We start from the raw sequence: 20,340 nt of genomic DNA on the forward strand, positions 1-20,340 counted from the left end.
ATCTGCTCTCTGAAAATGTGCTTGTTTAGCATGGTAACTAAAACAAAACACATGTCACGTCAGTTCATTTATCACTTAAAACATTTTTTGTGCCTCGTCTGTAATCAGCCATACACAAGTCATGATAACAAGAATGTGCTTTCCACCAGAACTGCAAAAATCTACAAACAGCAGCTAGCCATCAGCCAAATGAAATTTCAGACTCCTCCTCAGGGACAACTTGTAGGAGATTGTGACTTAACTGTGTGGCTCCAAAAGGATCACAGTATTCCTTTTACTCACTTCTGTACAGTGAAACCAAAGCTAATGTAATTTAACGCTTGTAAAAACGTGACCATCATCAACACCACTTATGAGGAGCTTCTTCTGTTGTCAATTATGCAGCAGGTGTCTGCTGTGTAAAACAGTAATTTGTCATAATGCACACTCCTAAACCGACCTACCTGTGCTTACTGCAGGTGAAAAGAGAAAATTATTGACTACAAAACTTATTGAGTAATGAAAGCCACTGACCCAGCTTTTATAGCTGTGAAATACACAAGACAGGCTAATTGACCTTGTTGTCAGGGGCTGTAAACTTAAGATACATTCCCTTTCATTGACAATACAGTAGAATCAACAGAGTCTATCCAAGCATTTACTCTGCTTATCTGAAGCTGGGGCGCACCGGCAGCAGGCTAAACAGGGCATTCCAGTTTTACAGAGCAACATTTTCCAGTTCCTCCTGAAAGATCCCAAAGCAGCCCGGGGTCACATGGGATGTCTAAGCTCTGGATTCACAATGACATCCTGCTCAAGATGACAGAACCAGTTCAACTACCTACTTTCAATATAAAAGAGCAGCAACTGGTCTGAGCTCCCTCCCTGAGCCGCGCTGATGGTCACAGCATTGGTTGTCGTGTGCCAACCGTGACATTAGTGCAGCATCATAACCATTTACACTGGTGCTTAAGACACAATAAGGTGTCACAATTCACAACAACTGCATCAGCAGGAAGAAGACATAACCCAACATGATCACAGATTTTCAGTGGGTTTCCCCAGAATGTCTAAATATTTTAAAGCTGCTGCAGTTTTCCTCCTCTCTCTGAATCCCTGTAATGACTTATCACTGAAATGGTGAAGTCCTCAACTCGATCAAATGAAGATGTGCGCATGAAGCCAAAACGACACCAAATAAGCCATGTATAAGGCTTGGCCTGGCCGCCCTATAGAAGAATCTCATTTCAGTCTACTTCTGCAATGTCATTATTTGAGCTGCTCTCTCTTCACTGTAATGGCCTCTACAAAGGTCTGCCAGTTAATAAACTTTCAGTGGTATATCCTTTCTAATTGTGTAACACTGCTGAAATTAGTGCGCAGCAAATTTTAGGTGTGGTCACTTCCTCCTAATCGCAGCACAAATATAACTACAAATTAACCGAATCAGTACAAAGACTGTTTTAAACATTAACACCTTCACAGAGCACTAAATAACTGTGCAACTTCTATATTAGATCTCAGAATTGTAGCTAAAACTGGCCACTGGGTGTAGTGCAACAGACTTATCCCAAGCCCACATTTAATCAAATTAATTTCTATCCTTTTCCGACAGGCCCCTGACAGGGGAGTGTGCACGATAAGAAAGAGTTAGGAGAGAAAGAGTGACTTGCTCACAGATGCATCCTGTTCTCACAAGTTGCTTCTGTGTTCCTCTTGAAGACAGCATCGCACAGAGCTCAAGAGAAACCACAGAGGCTAAAGAGGGAGTGGAGGGAAATGACTGAGGGTACAAACTGTCCAGCTGGGCAGATGTCTCAATGGAAAACCAAAAGATAAACACATGGTGTTAAGAAAACTTTTGAACTTCACAAAATTTTATTTCGAGGGGACTGAAATTTGCACTTTTTAAAAAACTAAAAACAAAGGTGTACGATCATTCAAAATTCAACCAAATCCTACATAATAACTTTTTTAAATTTAGCAAAATTTTACCTTCATGATGGGAATATTTTCGGTATTAGAGACCTCAAGCACTTTTCAACTTGCAATGTTTTTACAGCACTTATTTTTAGCCCTCGTAACGTTACAGGAGATATCCATGTAAATTTCAGGACTGAAAAATACATGCAAGTCTTGCAATGCAAAGGGAAACACCGTTAAAAGATAAGCCGGGTATGAAAATACAGTGAAAAGGAGTCCTTTATTACATCATAACTTGTTCTGACCAGCCACCTACCTACATGGTGATATACGACATCAAGGTTTCCCCAAAAATTCACAATTTTAAGTTTTCCCCAGTTAATCATCAGAAACCAAATCAACATTCAGAGCACCGGTGCTTGGTTCTGTTACTTTTCATCATAAACATTAAATTAGTGCAGCTTCACTATGAACAAAATACTATTTTAGCTTTAGATTGTGACACTTGAAGTGGTTGTTTTAGTGATTTCACTGCAATATGCATGGCTCCATTAAATACATTAAAGCTGTTGAACAGATTTTGAAAAATTAAGTGATTTTGGGAAGCCTGGAACCATTTCAGATTTGACTGATTTTATGCGGAGTGCCCCAGCTTCTCTTTTCTTACAAACTACAACTGTGTGCTTGGTTTTACAGGAATCTCGTGCTTTTCGTTAAACAGGCACAGCTGCAGGATAATAGCTGAATGAGGTACCAAGAGATGAGCCACTCTAAAAAAACCTCACATGATCCATTCAGTACTTTGACATCAGTCGCATGAGTGACCCAGAATTACACACTGAGCATACTGAACTTCCAGTATGTCTTTTTAAAGACTTTTCCAGTGATTTTAGTGTTGCAGCCAAATACCTAATGACACAATAAATTCATCACAACGTGAGATAAAAACAGTTCACTTGTCAATTTTAGAAAAATTTTAAATGCTCATAAATCTCATTTTCAGTTTTTTAGCTGCGACAGATTTGTTTTTTAATAAACCTTCCTTTTTAGTTCTTTCCTCCTTTGTCATTTTTTATGATACAAGTATAATAGATTCCCTTCAGATTTTTAACAAACATCTTTACCTTCAACTTTTTAACAGCAAGCCACAGTAGCAACAATCCAACTGCAACTTTTCCATAAACTGTATAGTCTAGTTATTATTATAGTGTGTGTTGAAAACGTAAACCTCATTAACTGTAGGATAAGGATCATAAAACCTAGCCTGTGCTGTCTTAAGTCAGTCTTTTTCTCATGTTGACATTCCAATAAAATCAAACATCGTAAGTTTTTCCTCTTTTGTGTTTTTGACTTTGTTCATTTCCTTTTAGAGCAAACATTACACACTAATGCAACAGCTTTCTTCTTGTGAATTTCCACCAGGACTATGAGAGGAAATAATCTCAAAAGGAATCTAGTTGTAGTCAAGTCAAGAACCGTGGCCTCTGCTGACTTGAGGCTCATTATCTTTAGATGTGTGGAGGCATCATGAAAAGACAGGAAACAAACTGATGCAATGTGGGTTATCTGAAAAGATTACGATAGCAGGAAGTTCAATATGAGCCAGTGTTAAAGCTGCAGCTTTGCCTCACATGTAATTTTAACCCAACTGTGTTGCTGTCATTACAGGACTAGTTTCACTTTACACATATACAAACCCGTGTTATGCAGACTCAGCAATTGATTCAGAATTTGTTTTCACTTTTAACACAAGTGCACATTCTGAAATGTGCTTGCTCATGTTTATCCTGACTGTGCATCGGTGTTGCTGTTCGGCTAAAAGACAACTTAGTGCGTACAACTGTAACTGTAATACTCGTTTTAAAATGTGCCCTGGTGCAAAGTTGCCTTGTAATCTCTGAGCAGGTAACACAACATTTTCACCAAAGATCAAATAGATCAAGCAGGCCACAAACCCTGAAACCTCAGCAAACATTTAAGCAAGCATTGGTTAGTGGTTGGAGGTCCAATATTGCTGAATGGTTAGAGCATGAGCACTGTAACAAATACAGGCCTTTTATATATGACAACATTGTGATAATATATACGAGTCTGGTTGGTGTCATAATTTATGACGAAGCCTCTCTGAAACAAACAGAAGGGGTAGTGAGGTAGCTTCAAAGAGGCAGCGAAGCAGCAAACTTGCAGGTATGAAGTCACTGAGAATCCTTTACCAAATCATCTGTTTCACAAAGATTATTTGCAAAGAAAAAAGTATCTTTTCAGCTGCTCCTGTCCTCCACCGTTTTGTTTTACACAGCAACAACGTTAGAGAATGAAGAACACGTTGAAACAAAAACCGCCTTTTTTTGCATCAATCTTTAAATTAATGTCTTATTAACTTTGCTCAAGGCTGACAGCACCTACTCACTGACACCTGAAACATGGGTCTCAAAGGGAACAAGCTTTGTAAGTTGTAATTTTGCAAATTTAGATTATGTATATAAATTAATTCTGGTCTACTGAGCCAGTATGGGAAAGTATTACACTGGACACTGCATATCAGAAAGCTACTTAACTGGACAGAACAGACACATTAATGAAATTCAATGATAGTAAACAAACATACATTACCATTTCATGTTTGTCTTTTTAAATTATATAAAGCTGCCCTCTCCCAGGTGCTTTAAAAAATGTTAATTTATACATTTGTGCTAAATTTTTTAAACTATAGTTATTAAGAAGCAAAATCATGATTATGGAGGTTGCACTAATCCAGGAGCCTTAGATTAAAGTGCAACACAGCTTGTCCTGATAAGACAACACGCAGACAACAGTAATCCCTGTATTATGCTTCTGTAATGAATCTACGTCGAGTCTACGACTTGGCTTATGCCAGCGGCCGACACCATTGCCAGTATTTATACCTGCATGAACAGCGTCAATGGCAACATGTTAAATTTCCAGGGAGGTGCATGTTGGGTTATGGGACAGAGTTTCAGAAGTGTTTGTGTTTACAACATACCTACTGCATAAATTTAACACAGAAATATACTGTAAGAGAGCGATCAGTCAAAGCTCACAACCAACCAAAACATTGTTCAAGAGGGACAGCAGAAAGCCAGAGACAAAGATAAAAAAATAAATAAATAAAACCTGTAACCTATGAAAACCTCCCGTTTCCTCTAGATCATCACAAGACCAGTTGAGTCGCAGCAAACTCAAGTTTGGTCTAGACTAAAAAGTCATCTTTACTCGAGCTGAAGTAAAAGTTTCAGGGAGACAAAAACTGCTGCAATGAAGCGCTTATTCACAGCCATAAACAGATTTTAGACCTTCATACAGACCTTTCACACGGGCACCGGCACTTTTTCCACTTTAACATTTCATCTACTTTCAAATGGACCAGGCACAGTTGGTGAAATGAAATATTCTGTTATATGATTAACCATGCAGTCCAGACACCCAGCTCTTTAGCTTGGGACAGACTGATGAGCAAAGGTCACAGTGCAGAAAAACCAGCCACAGACTCTGCACATGATTATATGATGACACAGACTCATGACTGCTTGCAGGAAGAGTTGTGTTGTTTTGTTTTTAATTTGGGCGAGTGAGATCAAGTTTACAGCGTGTTTACAGCTGCATGAAGAGACATGCTTGTCACCACTGAAGCACTTAGCACAGGCTTACACAGAACGATTATGGGCTGAGATGAGAAATATGTTTGATTATAATGTCTCTTCTGGTTAATTTTAGGTGGGACCTGAGAGGTTAAACTTCCTTTAAAATGGTCCCAGATTAAGCTTAGTTTTAGGGCTCACCCTCTGACTAAATTAGTCCTCAAACAGCAGGGAGAAAATCTGAGCAATCGAGTAAAATAGTGTCAAACATGCTGGTGAGTGTGATCAGATAAGAAGTCAGCAGTGAGGGGGAACTAGAAAAAGAAAAAAAGGCTACTCATAAATATATTTATATGTATTATTTTGAGAATGATCTCTTAGAACACTTTCCCAGAAATGTCTCATTAGAGTCACATTATCCTCTAACAAAAAGGCAAAAACAACTGCTTCCTACACAAGAGGAATTCTCTTCCCCTCCCAGATTGATTTTACATTTCACATCAAAAGTATTCACAAAAACGTCTCGAGTGGTGTGCGTCGTAATGGGCAAAGATATCCACCTTTCCGAAGTAAAATCTAAAACCAAATGTTAGCATATTTCTGATTGATGTCAACTACTTTTTGGCTTTCCACAAGTTGAAAATTAGCAAACACCAAAACAATATCTGATGTGTGTAAAATCTTTACTCTTAAATCAAAGCTGGTAAATATCTGGTCAATATTTAGGAATACTTTAAACTTTGTAGGTATTTGTAGTGAAGCTGGCATTACCACACCATGAATTTGAAAGAAAAGGAACTGCCGAAATAAGTGACTTCTTTGCAAACTCATCCAGTGGGGCAGTTTTGACACCTTTGTTTTGAAGGTTGTACCACTATGGACTAATTAGCTGTCTAATTGGCTGAATTACCTTTAAAGTTTCTAATTATGTTTTCAATCAATATGCTTTGATAAGCACTGGACAATTTGTGAACCAGTAACTCTTGCTCAAAAGCTGTTTATTTCCACACTTCCTCTTTTCTCTGCCCGGCTGGCTGAATGTGCTTGGAGGTGGTTTCAACATTTGTGAACACAAAGCGTTGTTAAATCAGGAAGGAATTTTTAAAATCTTTCCAAGAAGTCTTGCAAAGCACATCTTCAAAAGTGGTAGAGAGCAGGCAAAATTAGGGGCCAAATAAAGCCAGTACCAAGTTTTCAACACAGTTCACAGCTCAATTTAAATGACAAAAAAAGGAAAAACAAAAAAGTTCACATATGTAGGTTTTTACATCTTGAGACTGAAAGACTTCTACTTTGATTTAAATTTCCCCACACAGCCAGAGAGTTCAGGGATTCCTCAGCTTAACAGGTGCTTTTGGACAAGTGACCACACACTAAGCATAGATAAATGAAACTAGATAAAATGTTTTTATTCTCAAGATTTTAATTTCAAAGTTATGTGTCACACATTTAGATGTAATATCTCAAAACAAGCTACAGCAGGAAATCAGTCTTTCAAAACTAGTTCATTCCTAATTATTACTGTAGTGTGTGTATTAATAATGTGTACCTCCTGTCCTAACCTGGAGTAGGTCATTCTTAGCTGACTATGCATATGTGCTTATCGTCATTTCTTGATTTCTATGTTTACTGCTTTTGTACATTTATTTTAATATTTTATAGCTTGCTTTTTTCCATTAGTCTCCCCCACCAAAAATAAATAACTAAATAAATCAGGCTAGGCCTGATGGGAGCCCCACCCTAAGCCCATTTCTGTTGGAGAAGTCTTCCTGTTAAAAGAAAAAGAAGTTTGTCCTTCCCACCATAACCAAGTGCTTGCTCACAAGGGGTCATCTGATTGGTGTGGCTTTCTCTCTAATACGGGAGGGTACAATGACAGGACTGCTGCTGTAAACAAGCAAAACTGTTTTAACCCATGCTAAAGACTCTCGATAAGGCAAAAGTGACTATTACACTGCTATATGTTGACACAGGAGGGTTGGACCCCGAGGGCAACCCACACCTTCTCCTCTCCACTCCCCTAGGCTTGGATCAGCTGAAGCAAGATGTAAACCACAGCTGTATGGGGAAAGCTTTAATTCTAGCCATGCACCAAATCCCCGGTGTCCCAGTTTAAGTGGCAACTGCCTGGAAGAGGAGAGCGACCTACTTCTATCACAAGGAGATGTTCAGTAGAACAAACACGAGCCATAAAATAAACCCGTTACCATCATTAAGCTGCATGTGCGATACATACCCTCTGCAACAAGCTCCTCCACGGTGACTTGGTACCGGCCGACTGAAAACACTTTCCCGAAGTAGCTGCTGACTCCGGAGCTGGAGCTGGACCCGGATGCCCCTCCGAGCCCACCGCTCTCAGACTTTGGCATTCTCGAAAACTTCTTCATCCTTTCCTTTCTCTGTCAGGGCCAACCAAAATGCAATCCCTAATCAGAGGCGAATCGACTCCGCAGTCCAGTTTAACTCGGTCGCGTCCCCTATCTACTTATCAGGACTCTCTTCTTCTCCTGCATGCTCCGCGTCTGGTTCTCCTAGAGGGGCTGCACGACATTTAAAAAGTCCACTTAATAACCACACGTCATGGTGACACAACCGCGTTCCGAAATCTCGTACCGGCGACAGCGTCAAAAACAAAAACAAAAACTGCCACTTTAGCTTACGCTAGCTAGTTGTGGCAGTTGCTAGCATGCGTGCATGCAGTCAGGACGCTCCGACACAATGAAACGGGGAAGAAGAGCAGCACTGTAGAAGAAGGGCGGAAATAAACTCCTCAACGGAATAAATTCAGCCAACCAGCCCTCCAAAACCAGCCCTGACGTGGTTAGCTTCACGCCCGCCACTTGGTCGCTCTAGTCGGGCGATTCGTCTAGTTAGCTCGCTAGCTTCGGTGGTTAGCGGCTAACGAGCTTCGCTAGCAGCCACAGCGGTTCCTCGAGCCGCCCCGAGTGCAGGTGGGCTAACAAAGTACGGGACGGCACCTGTGATACAAGCGGGCGTCGTCTGCTTGTCAGAACCACTCCAGTGAAGCCGTTTTCATCCGGTTCATTTGTGTCATTTTCCTTGAGCTTCTCTAACCGTTAAACTTCTCGTGACTCCTAAACGGCAGGCTTCAAAATAAGTGGGTGGTTTGTTATTTACCCAATGAGAGTGACAACCTAACCCAATGTGGCCCCGCCCCCTTTCATTGTTATGATTGGTGTAAGTGGAGATTGTATGGAAGCCCACTGATGCCAGCAAGAAAGAAAGATTAATGAATGAGGGCATCGAACTAATAAAAAAAAGAATCCATCTATCAGTTGACCAAAATTCAAGTATTTTAAATCATTAAAATTATCATGTATAAAATATAATTTTATTTTTCATGAAAAAAAAATTCTTACTTAGTACATAAAAAATAACTTATGAAAGTATCTTATTTCAGATGCTCCCTTTAAGGGTCGCCACCTCAGTTTCCATCTCACCCTATCCCTAGCATTGTCCTCTATCACACCAACCCTCTGCGTGTCCTTCTTCACTACATCCACTGACCTCCTCTGTGGTCTTCCTCCTTTCCACCCACGTATTCAACATTCTTTGTCCAGTTTATCCACTATCCCTCCTCTGCATATGTCCAAACCATCTCAGCCTTCCCACCCACTCAGCCTGAGCATCATGGCACACGTAACTTCAGTCATTCATTTCTCAGTGTAGAGAATTCAGGTACATGAAGCAATGGCATTAGTTAACTAAAACAACATTTTATAAAAGGAGAAAAGATTAGTTAAGTAAAATTTTAAAAAATTAAAAATAAAACAAATTATATATTTAAACCCTCACCCCCAAAAAATAATAAAAATGAAAAATTTAATTATGGTAAGCCCATTGATTATCCTTTGTGCTTTTGTTCCTAGAAACAAGACAATTTACCAGCAGGTAAAAACCTCTCAAATGAAATGGAATTACATAAAAGTCATAATAAACAATGTGTTTTAAAAAGGAGTTCACTGATGTGTAAAATTGTAGCTTATATAAAAGGGGGAAACAATCTAGAACTATATTTTATATTTACAACACTAACAAATATAAACAATTAAAAATTATAAAATTAATAGGGCTGTCACAAACTCACATTATCATCATCATAAAAAATCTGAATAACAATGGCTTCGATCTCATATTTTCCTTTATTTTTTTTGTTCATTTCCAAATTAATCATACTTAAAACAGAAGTATAGAGTGGTGTAGAGTGACCCTGTTACCACCGTGGTGTTTATTCTAACCACCGGTGCCAATGTTTTTAACTGCCCTTGTCCCTGCCCTACCTATATGTATCAAGAATGAAGCCGAATTAGTTAATTTTTCACCTAATGAATGAATAAATTAATTAATCAATAAAAACATTTTGGTGATGTGATACTGGTTGTCACAGTTTAGCATCCAGCTAAGCTATTTTTGACCATCACCTCAAGAATGTAATTTACTAAATATGAATTTTGATAATTTTTAAAATAACTTTGTTAAAGGTAAGAAACTGTTACAACGATTATTATTTATAATTTTTGTTTTCTGCCTGCCTGCCTTCATATCTGCTTATTTGCTTTTCTTGGTAGCAACAGGCTTCCATAAGAAGCACCCAGCCAATACTCATCTGTTACTGGGCGGCCTGAGTGACACACTAAGCAGTTTGGTTGAGGAAGGGGAGCACTAAACAGCCTGGAAAGAATGTAGTGCATGGAGAAATAAACAAACCTCAAGCTGAACTGAATTAGTGTGTTATCCTGATCCAGCTTTATTAACTTGCTCATTATTAAAAAGCCTGATTTATCTTCATCTGTGTCTTTCTTCTGCCTACAAAGCATTTTTGGCCATTTTAAAGGCATGCTACTTCCTCAGTAAATTGATCTCTTAACAACACTCCCTTACATTTTAATGACCATCAGCAATGGAAAATAACACAAATTTTTCACCACACACTGCCAACAAGGAAGTGGTGTGACAGCTGCCGTGTGCAGGCTTAACAATCCATCACACAGACCTACAGACTTTCATTACTTTACTCCTCAAGACATCTATGTCCTCCGCACATCAGTTTCTAGAGGAAGAAAACATATACCTCTACAGATAAGTGGTCACAATTACCATATTCAGGTCAGCAGTTGTGAGGGGTGGGTGGGGGCAACCCACGGCTGAGATGGGGATTACATAAGAGATAAGGAGGAGCAGAGTGGGATCACATGACTATATAAACCCCCATGTCTGGACACATCCTGTTTCTGCAGGGGGGAATCTTTCCTCTCTGACACACTTATTGTTGTCTGGTTGTCTGTGCAGTGTATGCTGCCACCTGCTGGTGGTTGAACCATCTTTAGGTGCTGTGTTTGGGTCCTACATAAGAATGACTGGTGCCAGTGTTTTTAACCAAGACTCCTCAGTGGTTAAAAGGAAGCATGTTATAGTCAGAGGATAAAAAAAATCATACCATCCAACAATATAGCTGTACATTTACAGAAAAAAGCTTGTGATATTCTTGAAATTTAAGTGATAAATGTAAGAAAAACATTTCTTAAAATGTAAGAAAAAGTACATTCCCTGAGATTATAATATCACAAATAATCCGTCCAATCTTTTTAAATCATACAGACCTGACTTCAAACACTTTTTACCCCAGTGTTGTTGCTGTCATGAATGAAAATGAAAATTAGCTTGCTTTCTGTGAGCTGAGAGCATTTTTCAGGGGCTTCAATGATGCTCCAATTCTGATGCTCATTTAAAAAAATAAATAAAAAATAAAACACAGCTGGAAATGATGGTAATTTTCAGAGGAACACAATGACAATTAGCTAGACTTTGTTTTTAAACTTTGAGATGACTCCAGATGCTTTTCCTTTCCCATTAATGTTGATCAGACCTCTGGGAACTGAAGTTAGAGTTTCAAGGGGCTTCAGTGACGCTTTAATGGTGATAATAACTGAAAAGTATAATGACTACTGATGGTTCCTAATGTTCAGAGAAAAGCAATCTGAATTTCTGATTTTATGACAAAGAACATCTGGATATTCTATGACATTAAAGTGGTCAATAAATGAGAAAAATCTCTACGTTAAAAAAAACAAACAAACCCAAAAAATAGATATTCCCTGAAATTACAAAGTTGTTAATTTGCCAGAAAAAAAATCTCAAATTCTGTCCTGTTGTGGAGTCCCAAATGTACAAGTGTAACAACCTGAATATTGTATTAGATTAAAGGTAAATCTGAGCTCATTTAATGTTCTCTGAGTTAGTGAAACCCCAAACTGGACAGAAAAAACAAAGAAGTTAAAGAGGAAAACTCTTTAAGTGTCAGTGGTTAGTGAGTACTTCATCATGAAATGGCCCATGTCCTGGCAACTTCTCCACACTCTTGAGATTATGCTGAAAGACGCAGCAACCCATCTGGATCCTGTAGAAGCTGGACTGCCTGTGCAACCTGAATGGGCTACAGGTACCATCTCATGCTATCAGTGGCAACAAGGACCCCCAGTGCTACTCCTCAGCCTCCTAGTAGGCATGTATGGCAATTTCAAAATTCTACATCACCTTGTTCTCAAATTCTTGCATTTGCAAGATTTCCAGAAAACTTAGTCTGACCTTGAGGTCAAGGTCACTCTGCCCGCTTGGCAAGGAGACAACCATAGATCATCAGCTTTTTACATCTGAGGGCTAAAAACAAACGCTGAGAAGAATCAGTCAGCATGGATAAAGAGAGAATAATGCTGTGTAGCCACCATCTATAAAACCCAGTTGTTGTTGTTGCCTCTCCAGTGCACCTGATGTCACCTTCGTTTGAACCAAAGCAGCAAGTCAATAAGATGTGGTGTGGTATCAAGACTTTGTTGTATCTTTATCCTCTATATTTACTGCAATCCCTGCACTCTAGCTTTCTGATAAGATGCCAAAAAATCATCTAAAAAGAAAAATGTGGTTTGTGTTCCCTGTTTTACTGATAGTGGCAGAAGATAAATGTCTTTGTTCTTCAGGTTAAATAATAAACCACTCTGGACTGTGTTTGAGGGAGAAGTTACAGCAAGTTTTATTTTAGCAAGGCTCAAAAATAAATAAAAAATAAAAAATAAATATATAGACATAGACGTATATATATATATATATGTGTGTGTGTGTGTGTGTATAGGAAAAAGTACAGCAAATGCAAATGATCCTAAAATAACTAAGCAGAACAGTCAAAATATGAGTAGAGCAAGTTACAATAATTAACTTGCCCAGTCTTGAGACTCTGAGTAGTCTTCCTTTATGAGCTTGTCCCAGTACATGTCCATTACAGCATTTGGCAGCAGCTCTTCATCGTTCACCAAATGGATGATCTTGATCTTCATGTGATGGTTCAAGCTGTCTGTTCCTGTGTAATTAAAAGACAATACAATAAAAGAACTACAATATAACTTAATAATGCTGTGACAGACTGATACCTAGGCTTTATCAGCTGCCTTTGTGCCCTCTTTGTTTGTTTGAGTAGCCTTAAAAGAAATGTCATAGTAGTGTTTTCAAGGATTTTCCAAAGTGGTGAACAGTTTACAAAGTGCTCCTCTGTAAATCCTTTATTTACTGAATACCTTTTGGCAAACAAATAAAGAAGAAATAGTCAGCAGTCTCTCCAATAAGTCAGACCGCGGTCTTGGACTGCAGCTGCCGATGGCAGTGTTTTTTTGGTTTGCAGCATTGCCACATGAACTAGTTGTCCACCTGCTGCAGGGACCTGACTGTAAACATGAGGCAGGAAGTGTTGGATCTGATGTAGGGGCTACACTTGTCAGCAGACATGAACATACCAGTAGTTATCAGCTCTTTAGAAGAACTGCCTGTGCGGTTTTCCTCAAGACACCTTTGTGGTGTGTTTTCATCACCCTCCATGTTCAGTAAGTAAAAAGACAAAGATCTGCCTCTGAATGTCACCTGGGGAAATTATAGAAAATGTTCAGAGTTCACAAATATCTAACCAGTAAAATCCATGTCTAGAAATTAGCATTTGTAGGATATGTGGAACCTGAGTTTTCAACACCGCTCTACAACAAACACTATATAATTTATAGCCTACAAAGGAAAAATAAGTCTACATCCAGCGAAATTTCACGTGTGATAATAACAGTATTTTTTAACCATATATGTGAAGAAAATTTTAATTTTTCTTTCAACAAGTTGAATTTATTTAATCCATCCATTCGCTTCCGCTTATCTTGAAAGATGCAATTCAAATAATATTTTAGTTACTTTACTCCATGTGCTGCACAAATTAACAAGAGCACAGTTGCTCTACTGCTCATACTCCTCTGCTACCTGAATCTAAGTCACATTTTTTATGGTCATTATTTATTTGTAGATGAAAATATTTGTTAAGCAGATGTATCAAATATTGTAGAAAAGACAACTTGTGCTCTATAAATACTTTAAGAACATACAACTCACATTTCAGCAACATATTCGGGTAATTCAAACAACACAAGCCACAAATTACAGAATAAAGATGCACAATGAAAAAGGAAGCAGTTTTCTTTCTTATGAACTTATGAATTATTTTCTGTTTCTTTTTCTTCTTCATAAGGACCCGCAGGAGTGGTCTGATAGTAATGAATGAACTCATTCGTTTTTCCCTCATGCGGGCTGCTCTATCTGAAAATCACCTCAGGCTGCTTGTGTGAGCTACTACAAGAGATTCATTATTTTTATGATAACGTGAGTGGGTATCGAACCTTGTCCCAGGCATATGCTGAGCTGACTGGGATGTTTTTCCCCAGAATCGACTTGAGCCAGCATTCAGGAGCCAAGTGCACCTTTCCTTTACTCAGAATGGAGCCATCGGCCAGCACATTAGCAAAGTGACAGTGACCCTGAAAAAAGTAAGATTGTTTTAAAATTCACTGTCGATGCAGTTGCAGATTTCAGGGAATACATTCCTTCCTATATCAAGAACACAAGGATTGTCACCCTGGCTGACCATGTTTTTTTCAATCTCAAGTATCAGTTAACTGAGAGAGAAAAGACATGCGGTAAAGGGCCACAGGTCAGACTTGAATCCAGGCCAGCTGCCATATGGCATGTGGTCACCTGCTTAACGCACTGAGCTAAACCAGCACCCTGAGTTTGGAGACTTAGCCTCACTGACAACTACGTTAACCACGCTTCTTGAACACTGCCTGTTCAACAATGGTTTTTTACAGTCCTGATCTGCACAAATCCCGACAATGTGTATTTGTCTGTTATCAAACATTTCGTATCAAACTTAGTTATCAATCAAGTCTTTTAATAAAAAAATTGAAAACTATTTTTTTAATTTCAATAATCTTGTCAATATTTTTTCTTATCTTAACTATACGAGTAACACCGTCACCTGGTGTCTGATGTTTTTTCTTTACATAAATGCAGATATTTCAACCCTATATTAAAGTAGTAACGCCACAAAAAATCTCCAGAAATTAAGAAAATGAAGTTGTTCAGATTTTCCCTCTTTGATATGTCCTCTCCAAGATAGACAAACAAAATCTGCAATCCTGACTATGGATCCTTTATGTCAGCGGTCTCCAACCTTTTTTGCGCCACGGACCGGTTTATGCCCGACCGCTGCTTTATGTTATTTGTTTATGTTTTATAATAGCAAAAAGACTATGATACCAGTATAACAGTTTGTATCTTCACACATGGTGGGAGTAACCAATGAATTGGTAAAAAAAAACTACATATTGATATGTAAATTGTAGAATAGCAGCCAGTCATTACTCATTGTTATTAAAAGGTTCACATGGTCACATGATAAAAAACAGTAAGACTTTTTGCTGACCTTCAACAGCAGCTGTAGGGCACTTCCAGGTGAGATGATTCCCCTCTGGATGAGCACAGAGAGACGTCTGCTGTTGTCCACGGCTCTGTTCTGAATCAAAGCATTTTTTCGTCTGATCATTATACTGAAATGCTCTAAAGCAATTCCTGGTTGTGGAGTGTCTGGACAGCTACTGGCTGACTGGTCGCATCTGGTCGACCTCAACAGGTTAGCAGGTGTAGGTGCTTTATGACTACATTGATTATATCCACGTGTTTCTCTGGGTTTTGAAGAATCCAGTGAAAGTTTGGCTCTCGTGGTAATGTACATTTCCACCAAATACATTTGCTTCTGGAGTATCTCTATCAAGGTTCTCTGGCATGAAGCAAGGGATGAGATCTGACTTTTTAGCAAACAGTGACGAAGGCAGTCAGGCACACTCCTACACCAAGAAAATCAAAGAAGAGTGTTACACTTGAAGTAAAGACCGGAATAGATTCATTAAAAACCATCACAGCAATAAACCGAAGCACAGTGTATTTCTAAATACTTGAAATACCTTTATTTAGTTTCAACTGCAGTTGGACCGTTGACAATGAAATATCACGTAATTCTTTTTATTTAACACAAGAAGGCAACAGAGTTTTAGCTATTAATCCAGTGGTTCTTAAACTTCATCTATCATGACCCATTTTATCAGTCATGAAAAAAAAAGAATCTGATTCAAATTTTAATTAAATAAAAGTCAACACAAGAACATCAGCCATTGTTAAGTTCCCCCTAATAAAATATATTGATGTAACTTAGTTTCACTTTAGTTGCGTGGTTTAAACAACCAGAGGTAAAACAGGTCACACTTCCATCAAAAAGACTTTAAATATCTCACTTTCACCACCATTCCAGCCAACTCTTATTGTGGTGGAGGCACTACTTACTGAAAACAAATGAATGACATTGCCAAACTCTTTGCTCACTTTAGGAAATATAGTTTAAATAATTCTCTGTTGAAAACAGTACACAATTACTGTTCAGTTAATGTAGATATGCCCTGAAAGTCTGAAAAAGCAAGGTGCTTTCTCACAAAGTTTCGTTTAGGCCAAAGATGAGAGCAGTTCCTGTACTGACCGATATTTTCGGGCAAGATTTTCCTTCTCCGACTGCTGCTTGGCGAGCACCTCAATCAGCACACTCTGGATTTCCGTTAGAGCTGCATGATATCTGTCTGTAAAAAAGCACAAATATGGTCAATAAAACACGCTAAGTATCTTTCTGGTTGTCTTTTAACGCAGCTTTTACCTGCATCATTCAGACTTGTCAGAGGCCAAGTTGACATTTCTGTTTGTTTCCTTCTGACCTCCTCCAAAATCACTGTTATTGCCTCTGAATGACTCGGCTATATAATAAAAAAATAAGAGACAGATTATCGCATCAAAATAGTCACACCTGTGAACCTTTCAATAAAGTGATAATACATGTAACTTGTTAATTAGGCCTATTGAATGGTTGAAAGAACTGTTTTTGTCCATGCCCATTAAATCCAGCTTAGCTGACAGTCAATAGAAAGAGCTACTGAAAGTGTAACACGCTCTCACATTATGAGTGGTGGCATCTTTCTGTCTCAGCTCAAAATCTCTGGGCCTCCTGGCTCCGCCTTTATCACCTGAATCCCTCCACTGTAGGTTGGATGTTTCACTGCAGTTAGGACTGCTCTGGCAGCGAGGCTCTGAGGATGTGGCACCTGAAACAATCCAACATTCAGATTTCATTTCTCTACTGCTCATCCAGCCACTCAGCACTGTGTCCTATGGTTTAGATTCTATTAGTTAATCTATTAGTTTTCATCTCCAGCTCTAAAAGCAGATCAGTGGTATTCACTTCACCATAACAACAACTCAGCCTGCAAGACAAGAACGTGGGTTTTGTATCTACCATTGCTACACGGCAGTGACGTAAATACTACATAAGACACTCTGGTGTTGCTCACCTGGTTCTTTGTGCTTTGAAGATGCATTATAGGACTTTGTGTGATTAACAGAAGAAACCTGGAAAGTCCTGAGCAGCTCTTTGATGTGTTCTTCCTTTGCCATATCTAATGCACTGAGGCCACTAGTGTTCCTGTCGCTGGCATTTGCTCCAGACTGAAGGAGAAGCTTCACTACCTGCGCAGCACACATGAATTTCACATCAAACTATTTCTCAAGGGCATTCTATCTAATGCAGCATGACAGATGAATCAAAGTTTGTAAAGGTTGTGAAACTTTGCATCTACCGACATGTGGAAAGTGTTACAAAAAACAATTTTCTGCACCTTAAAAGTTTGTCCATCACCTGATAGTGTCCACTGAAAACAGCATCATGTAGAGGTGTCACTCCATCAAAGCTTCTAACATTAGCATCAGCTCCAGCCTTCAACAGCTGCTCCACCACCGCTTCACCACCCACAGCAGACGCCTCGTGAAGAGCCGTCCATCCTGATAGTTGAAGTCAATATTTAGTGATCACAATGGAGTTTGTGTTTGATGATTAATTACTGCGTCATAAGGAACAGACAGAGGATGACGCTGTCAGAGTACAGATGTGATTGAGCTGTGACACACCTGCGTAGTCCTCCATGTTGACACTGATTCCTGCTTGAATGAGCATTTTGACTTGATTGAGATCTCCTTTCTTGCATGCAGCGTGTAGCAGAGTCTCTCCCGTTCCATTTCTCTTGTGAAGGTTTTTTTGGGAGGGAATTTTCACACGTCGTGAGACTTTTGCTTGAATAAGATAATTAAAAGCAGATTTGTAAACATAAATTAAGCTAAAACATGTGACATAACGTAATGACGGTAATTACCTGCTTGTGATGAAGCTTCTCCGTAGCCTGATGTAGACTGGATATAGTTGGATGTCACAGGTTCAGTTGGTTTGAGATGATTTATTTTCATCTCTCTTTTCTGTTTTGTCTCTTTGTTCCCTGCTTCTGGATCTGAATCAGCTATGAGCACAACCCGAGCTACTTCTTTGTTTTGCCTGGGACTGAGATCCTTCAACAAGCTTAACGAGTCATCGTCTGAAGAAGACAGATCTCCAGTTCTGTAGTTCTCTTGACTGAAGTTCTGGGTCATCTCCAGGTTGTCTCTGGAAGCATGAAACAGACGTGACAGCCACAAGTTAGGACTTTGACACCAAGTTTATGCTTCTGTAATCTGCTCATAATCATCACACAGTATATTCTGTTTGCAGCACAATAAAAAGATCTGACAATCAAAAGTTCGGAAACTAAACAACATGCATGTCACCTGTGTTCCTGATTTCAGGAATCATGTTGTTTTCATCAGTGCCTTTTAACATTGTTACGAGATTCAGTCTGGCACGAAACTTATTGTCAGGATTTTTCCAACAGAGACAAACTTTTGCCACCAGACCAGGCCAAATCTTACCAAAGGAACCAAAAACTGAGTGGATGAGGATTTAGTTCTGAAAACAAGATCCTCACAATAACAGAAAACTAGTATGTGTTTAGTGTAAGCAGCTCATGCAACTAACATTGCATCTGTTTGTTTCTCTCTGCAATTAAACTCTATGCTTACATCAACTGTATTTTAATCCAGCTGAATTCACAACAAAGCTGTTCTAATTTATTTCCCTACTTCAGACAGCTGTACAAGCCTGAAAGTTACAAAAATGGCACCCATTAACACTAATGTAAACCACTCTTTACTTTCAAGCCAATTTTTATCCTCCTTGTCATCCCAGTCTGACATTCACATAAGTTACAGTCACTTACTATGGCTGTATTCACATGTTAAATGACCCCTGAGAGAGAAAGTTTAAAGCCAAATGTGGCTGAAGCTTCCTGTCGCAGTGACACTGATGCTTTGCAGTCCAAAACTCTTTATGCCACTTAATAAGTAACATTACCTCAAACTCCCAGCTTTCTGAGAAACAGGAGCTAAAACCTAAAAGACTTTCAGACATGACATCTTGTAGCAATGTACAGGGTATGCTTTTAACATCAAAGGTTGCAAATCTGTTCAAGAAATATCTGTCCTCACTTTATTTTCTCCATAACCTATATAGGTCGGGACAGTTAGTCACTGCACTTACCTAAGTGCAGCAGTCCTATGTCTGTTCATTTCATATGAATTATCTGCTCTGATGCTTTCAAGATGCTCAACTTTCATCAGGTGCTGTTGATGGTTTATAGGCCAGGAGCCTTTATCCTTTATTCCTTTCTTTGAATAGTCCAATGCAGCTCCACCACAATTCATGTCTTCCTCATCAGCATCAGGATGAGATGAACCTGCAACAGTAAAATTACTTCACCCCATAAATGATGGACAGCTTACAATATCAAACTTCATATAAGAGCAAATTCTCTATCCTCAGCTAAAAAAAACTGTTGTAATAACTGCCACTAGATGGCAGCATGAGGTCAACATGTGTTTGTTTTCAAGACAGATATAATAAATTTTCCATTTTCCATCCATTACTAAGAAATCGTTAAAAAAAACTTTATTCATTATGTATTACCACAGCATTTGTGAATGAACTGCACCCTTTCATGCTTCAAAAACACAAAGTTAGTGGACAAGATCTAAATAACATTATTTTTAGTGGTAGACACTTCTTATACTGTAGAAACTTACACTGACTGAGTGCATGCTGTCACCACCACATTTGGCCACTGATGAACAAAACTTCCTGCTGTTGATGGGCTCTGTGGAGAGACTAAAACAATCATCTCAAAATCTTTTACCAGATCTCAACAAAAATACTTTTCCGATATTAGATATTTTAGTGCATGTTCTTTAGTAAGCAAAGTTTTTCCTGGACAGAAAAGTGTATGGCAATCCCAAAGAAATCTTAGTTGGGTCTGAAGGAAAACCAGCTGTGTTGCTTAATAAACGACTGACAGTTTTGCTCATTAGGACATATTTACTGAAATACGTTAATTATTAAGTGGTCACAAATAACAGGAAATTACACATATTTATGTCAAATAATGTCATGGGCTGATTAAAATTAGAAGGACCTGATTCAAAGTAAGATTAATACAAAAGCTACTTC

General features: G+C 38.8%; 2 protein-coding genes across 6 annotated transcripts in view; both read right to left on the reverse strand.

The window, feature by feature from the left end:
* The window catches only part of bmp2k (BMP2 inducible kinase), a 75,046-nt gene that overhangs the window by 49,217 nt on the left and 5,489 nt on the right, over positions 1 to 20,340 (reverse strand). The window contains 1 exon segment of the mRNA XM_040003580.1: positions 7,738 to 8,593. Coding sequence (XP_039859514.1) covers positions 7,738 to 7,888 — 151 coding nt within the window. The 5' untranslated portion in view covers positions 7,889 to 8,593.
* LOC120716161 (ankyrin repeat domain-containing protein 31-like) overlaps positions 11,966 to 20,340 on the reverse strand; it is a 49,020-nt gene continuing 40,645 nt past the window's right edge. For 2 of the 5 annotated variants that reach the window (XM_040003573.1, XM_040003574.1), the window contains 12 exons: positions 19,378 to 19,573; positions 18,125 to 18,408; positions 17,883 to 18,044; positions 17,614 to 17,756; positions 17,270 to 17,444; positions 16,878 to 17,023; positions 16,582 to 16,678; positions 16,411 to 16,507; positions 15,307 to 15,727; positions 14,222 to 14,359; positions 13,304 to 13,427; positions 11,966 to 12,873 (listed from right to left, as the gene is read on the reverse strand). In XM_040003573.1, the coding sequence (XP_039859507.1) occupies positions 12,728 to 12,873; positions 13,304 to 13,427; positions 14,222 to 14,359; positions 15,307 to 15,727; positions 16,411 to 16,507; positions 16,582 to 16,678; positions 16,878 to 17,023; positions 17,270 to 17,444; positions 17,614 to 17,756; positions 17,883 to 18,044; positions 18,125 to 18,408; positions 19,378 to 19,541 (2,097 nt within the window). In that variant the 5' untranslated portion in view covers positions 19,542 to 19,573 and the 3' untranslated portion in view covers positions 11,966 to 12,727. Of the gene's footprint in view, positions 12,874 to 13,303; positions 13,428 to 14,221; positions 14,360 to 15,306; positions 15,728 to 16,410; positions 16,508 to 16,581; positions 16,679 to 16,877; positions 17,024 to 17,269; positions 17,445 to 17,613; positions 17,757 to 17,882; positions 18,045 to 18,124; positions 18,409 to 19,377; positions 19,574 to 19,919; positions 20,002 to 20,340 lie in introns of those variants that run through there. The other 3 variants (XM_040003572.1, XM_040003571.1, XM_040003575.1) reach the window with 3 other exon arrangements.

The sequence above is a fragment of the Simochromis diagramma genome, unplaced genomic scaffold (genome assembly GCF_900408965.1).
Source record: "Simochromis diagramma unplaced genomic scaffold, fSimDia1.1 OVJJ01000583.1, whole genome shotgun sequence".
Classification (NCBI taxonomy): domain Eukaryota; kingdom Metazoa; phylum Chordata; class Actinopteri; order Cichliformes; family Cichlidae; genus Simochromis; species Simochromis diagramma.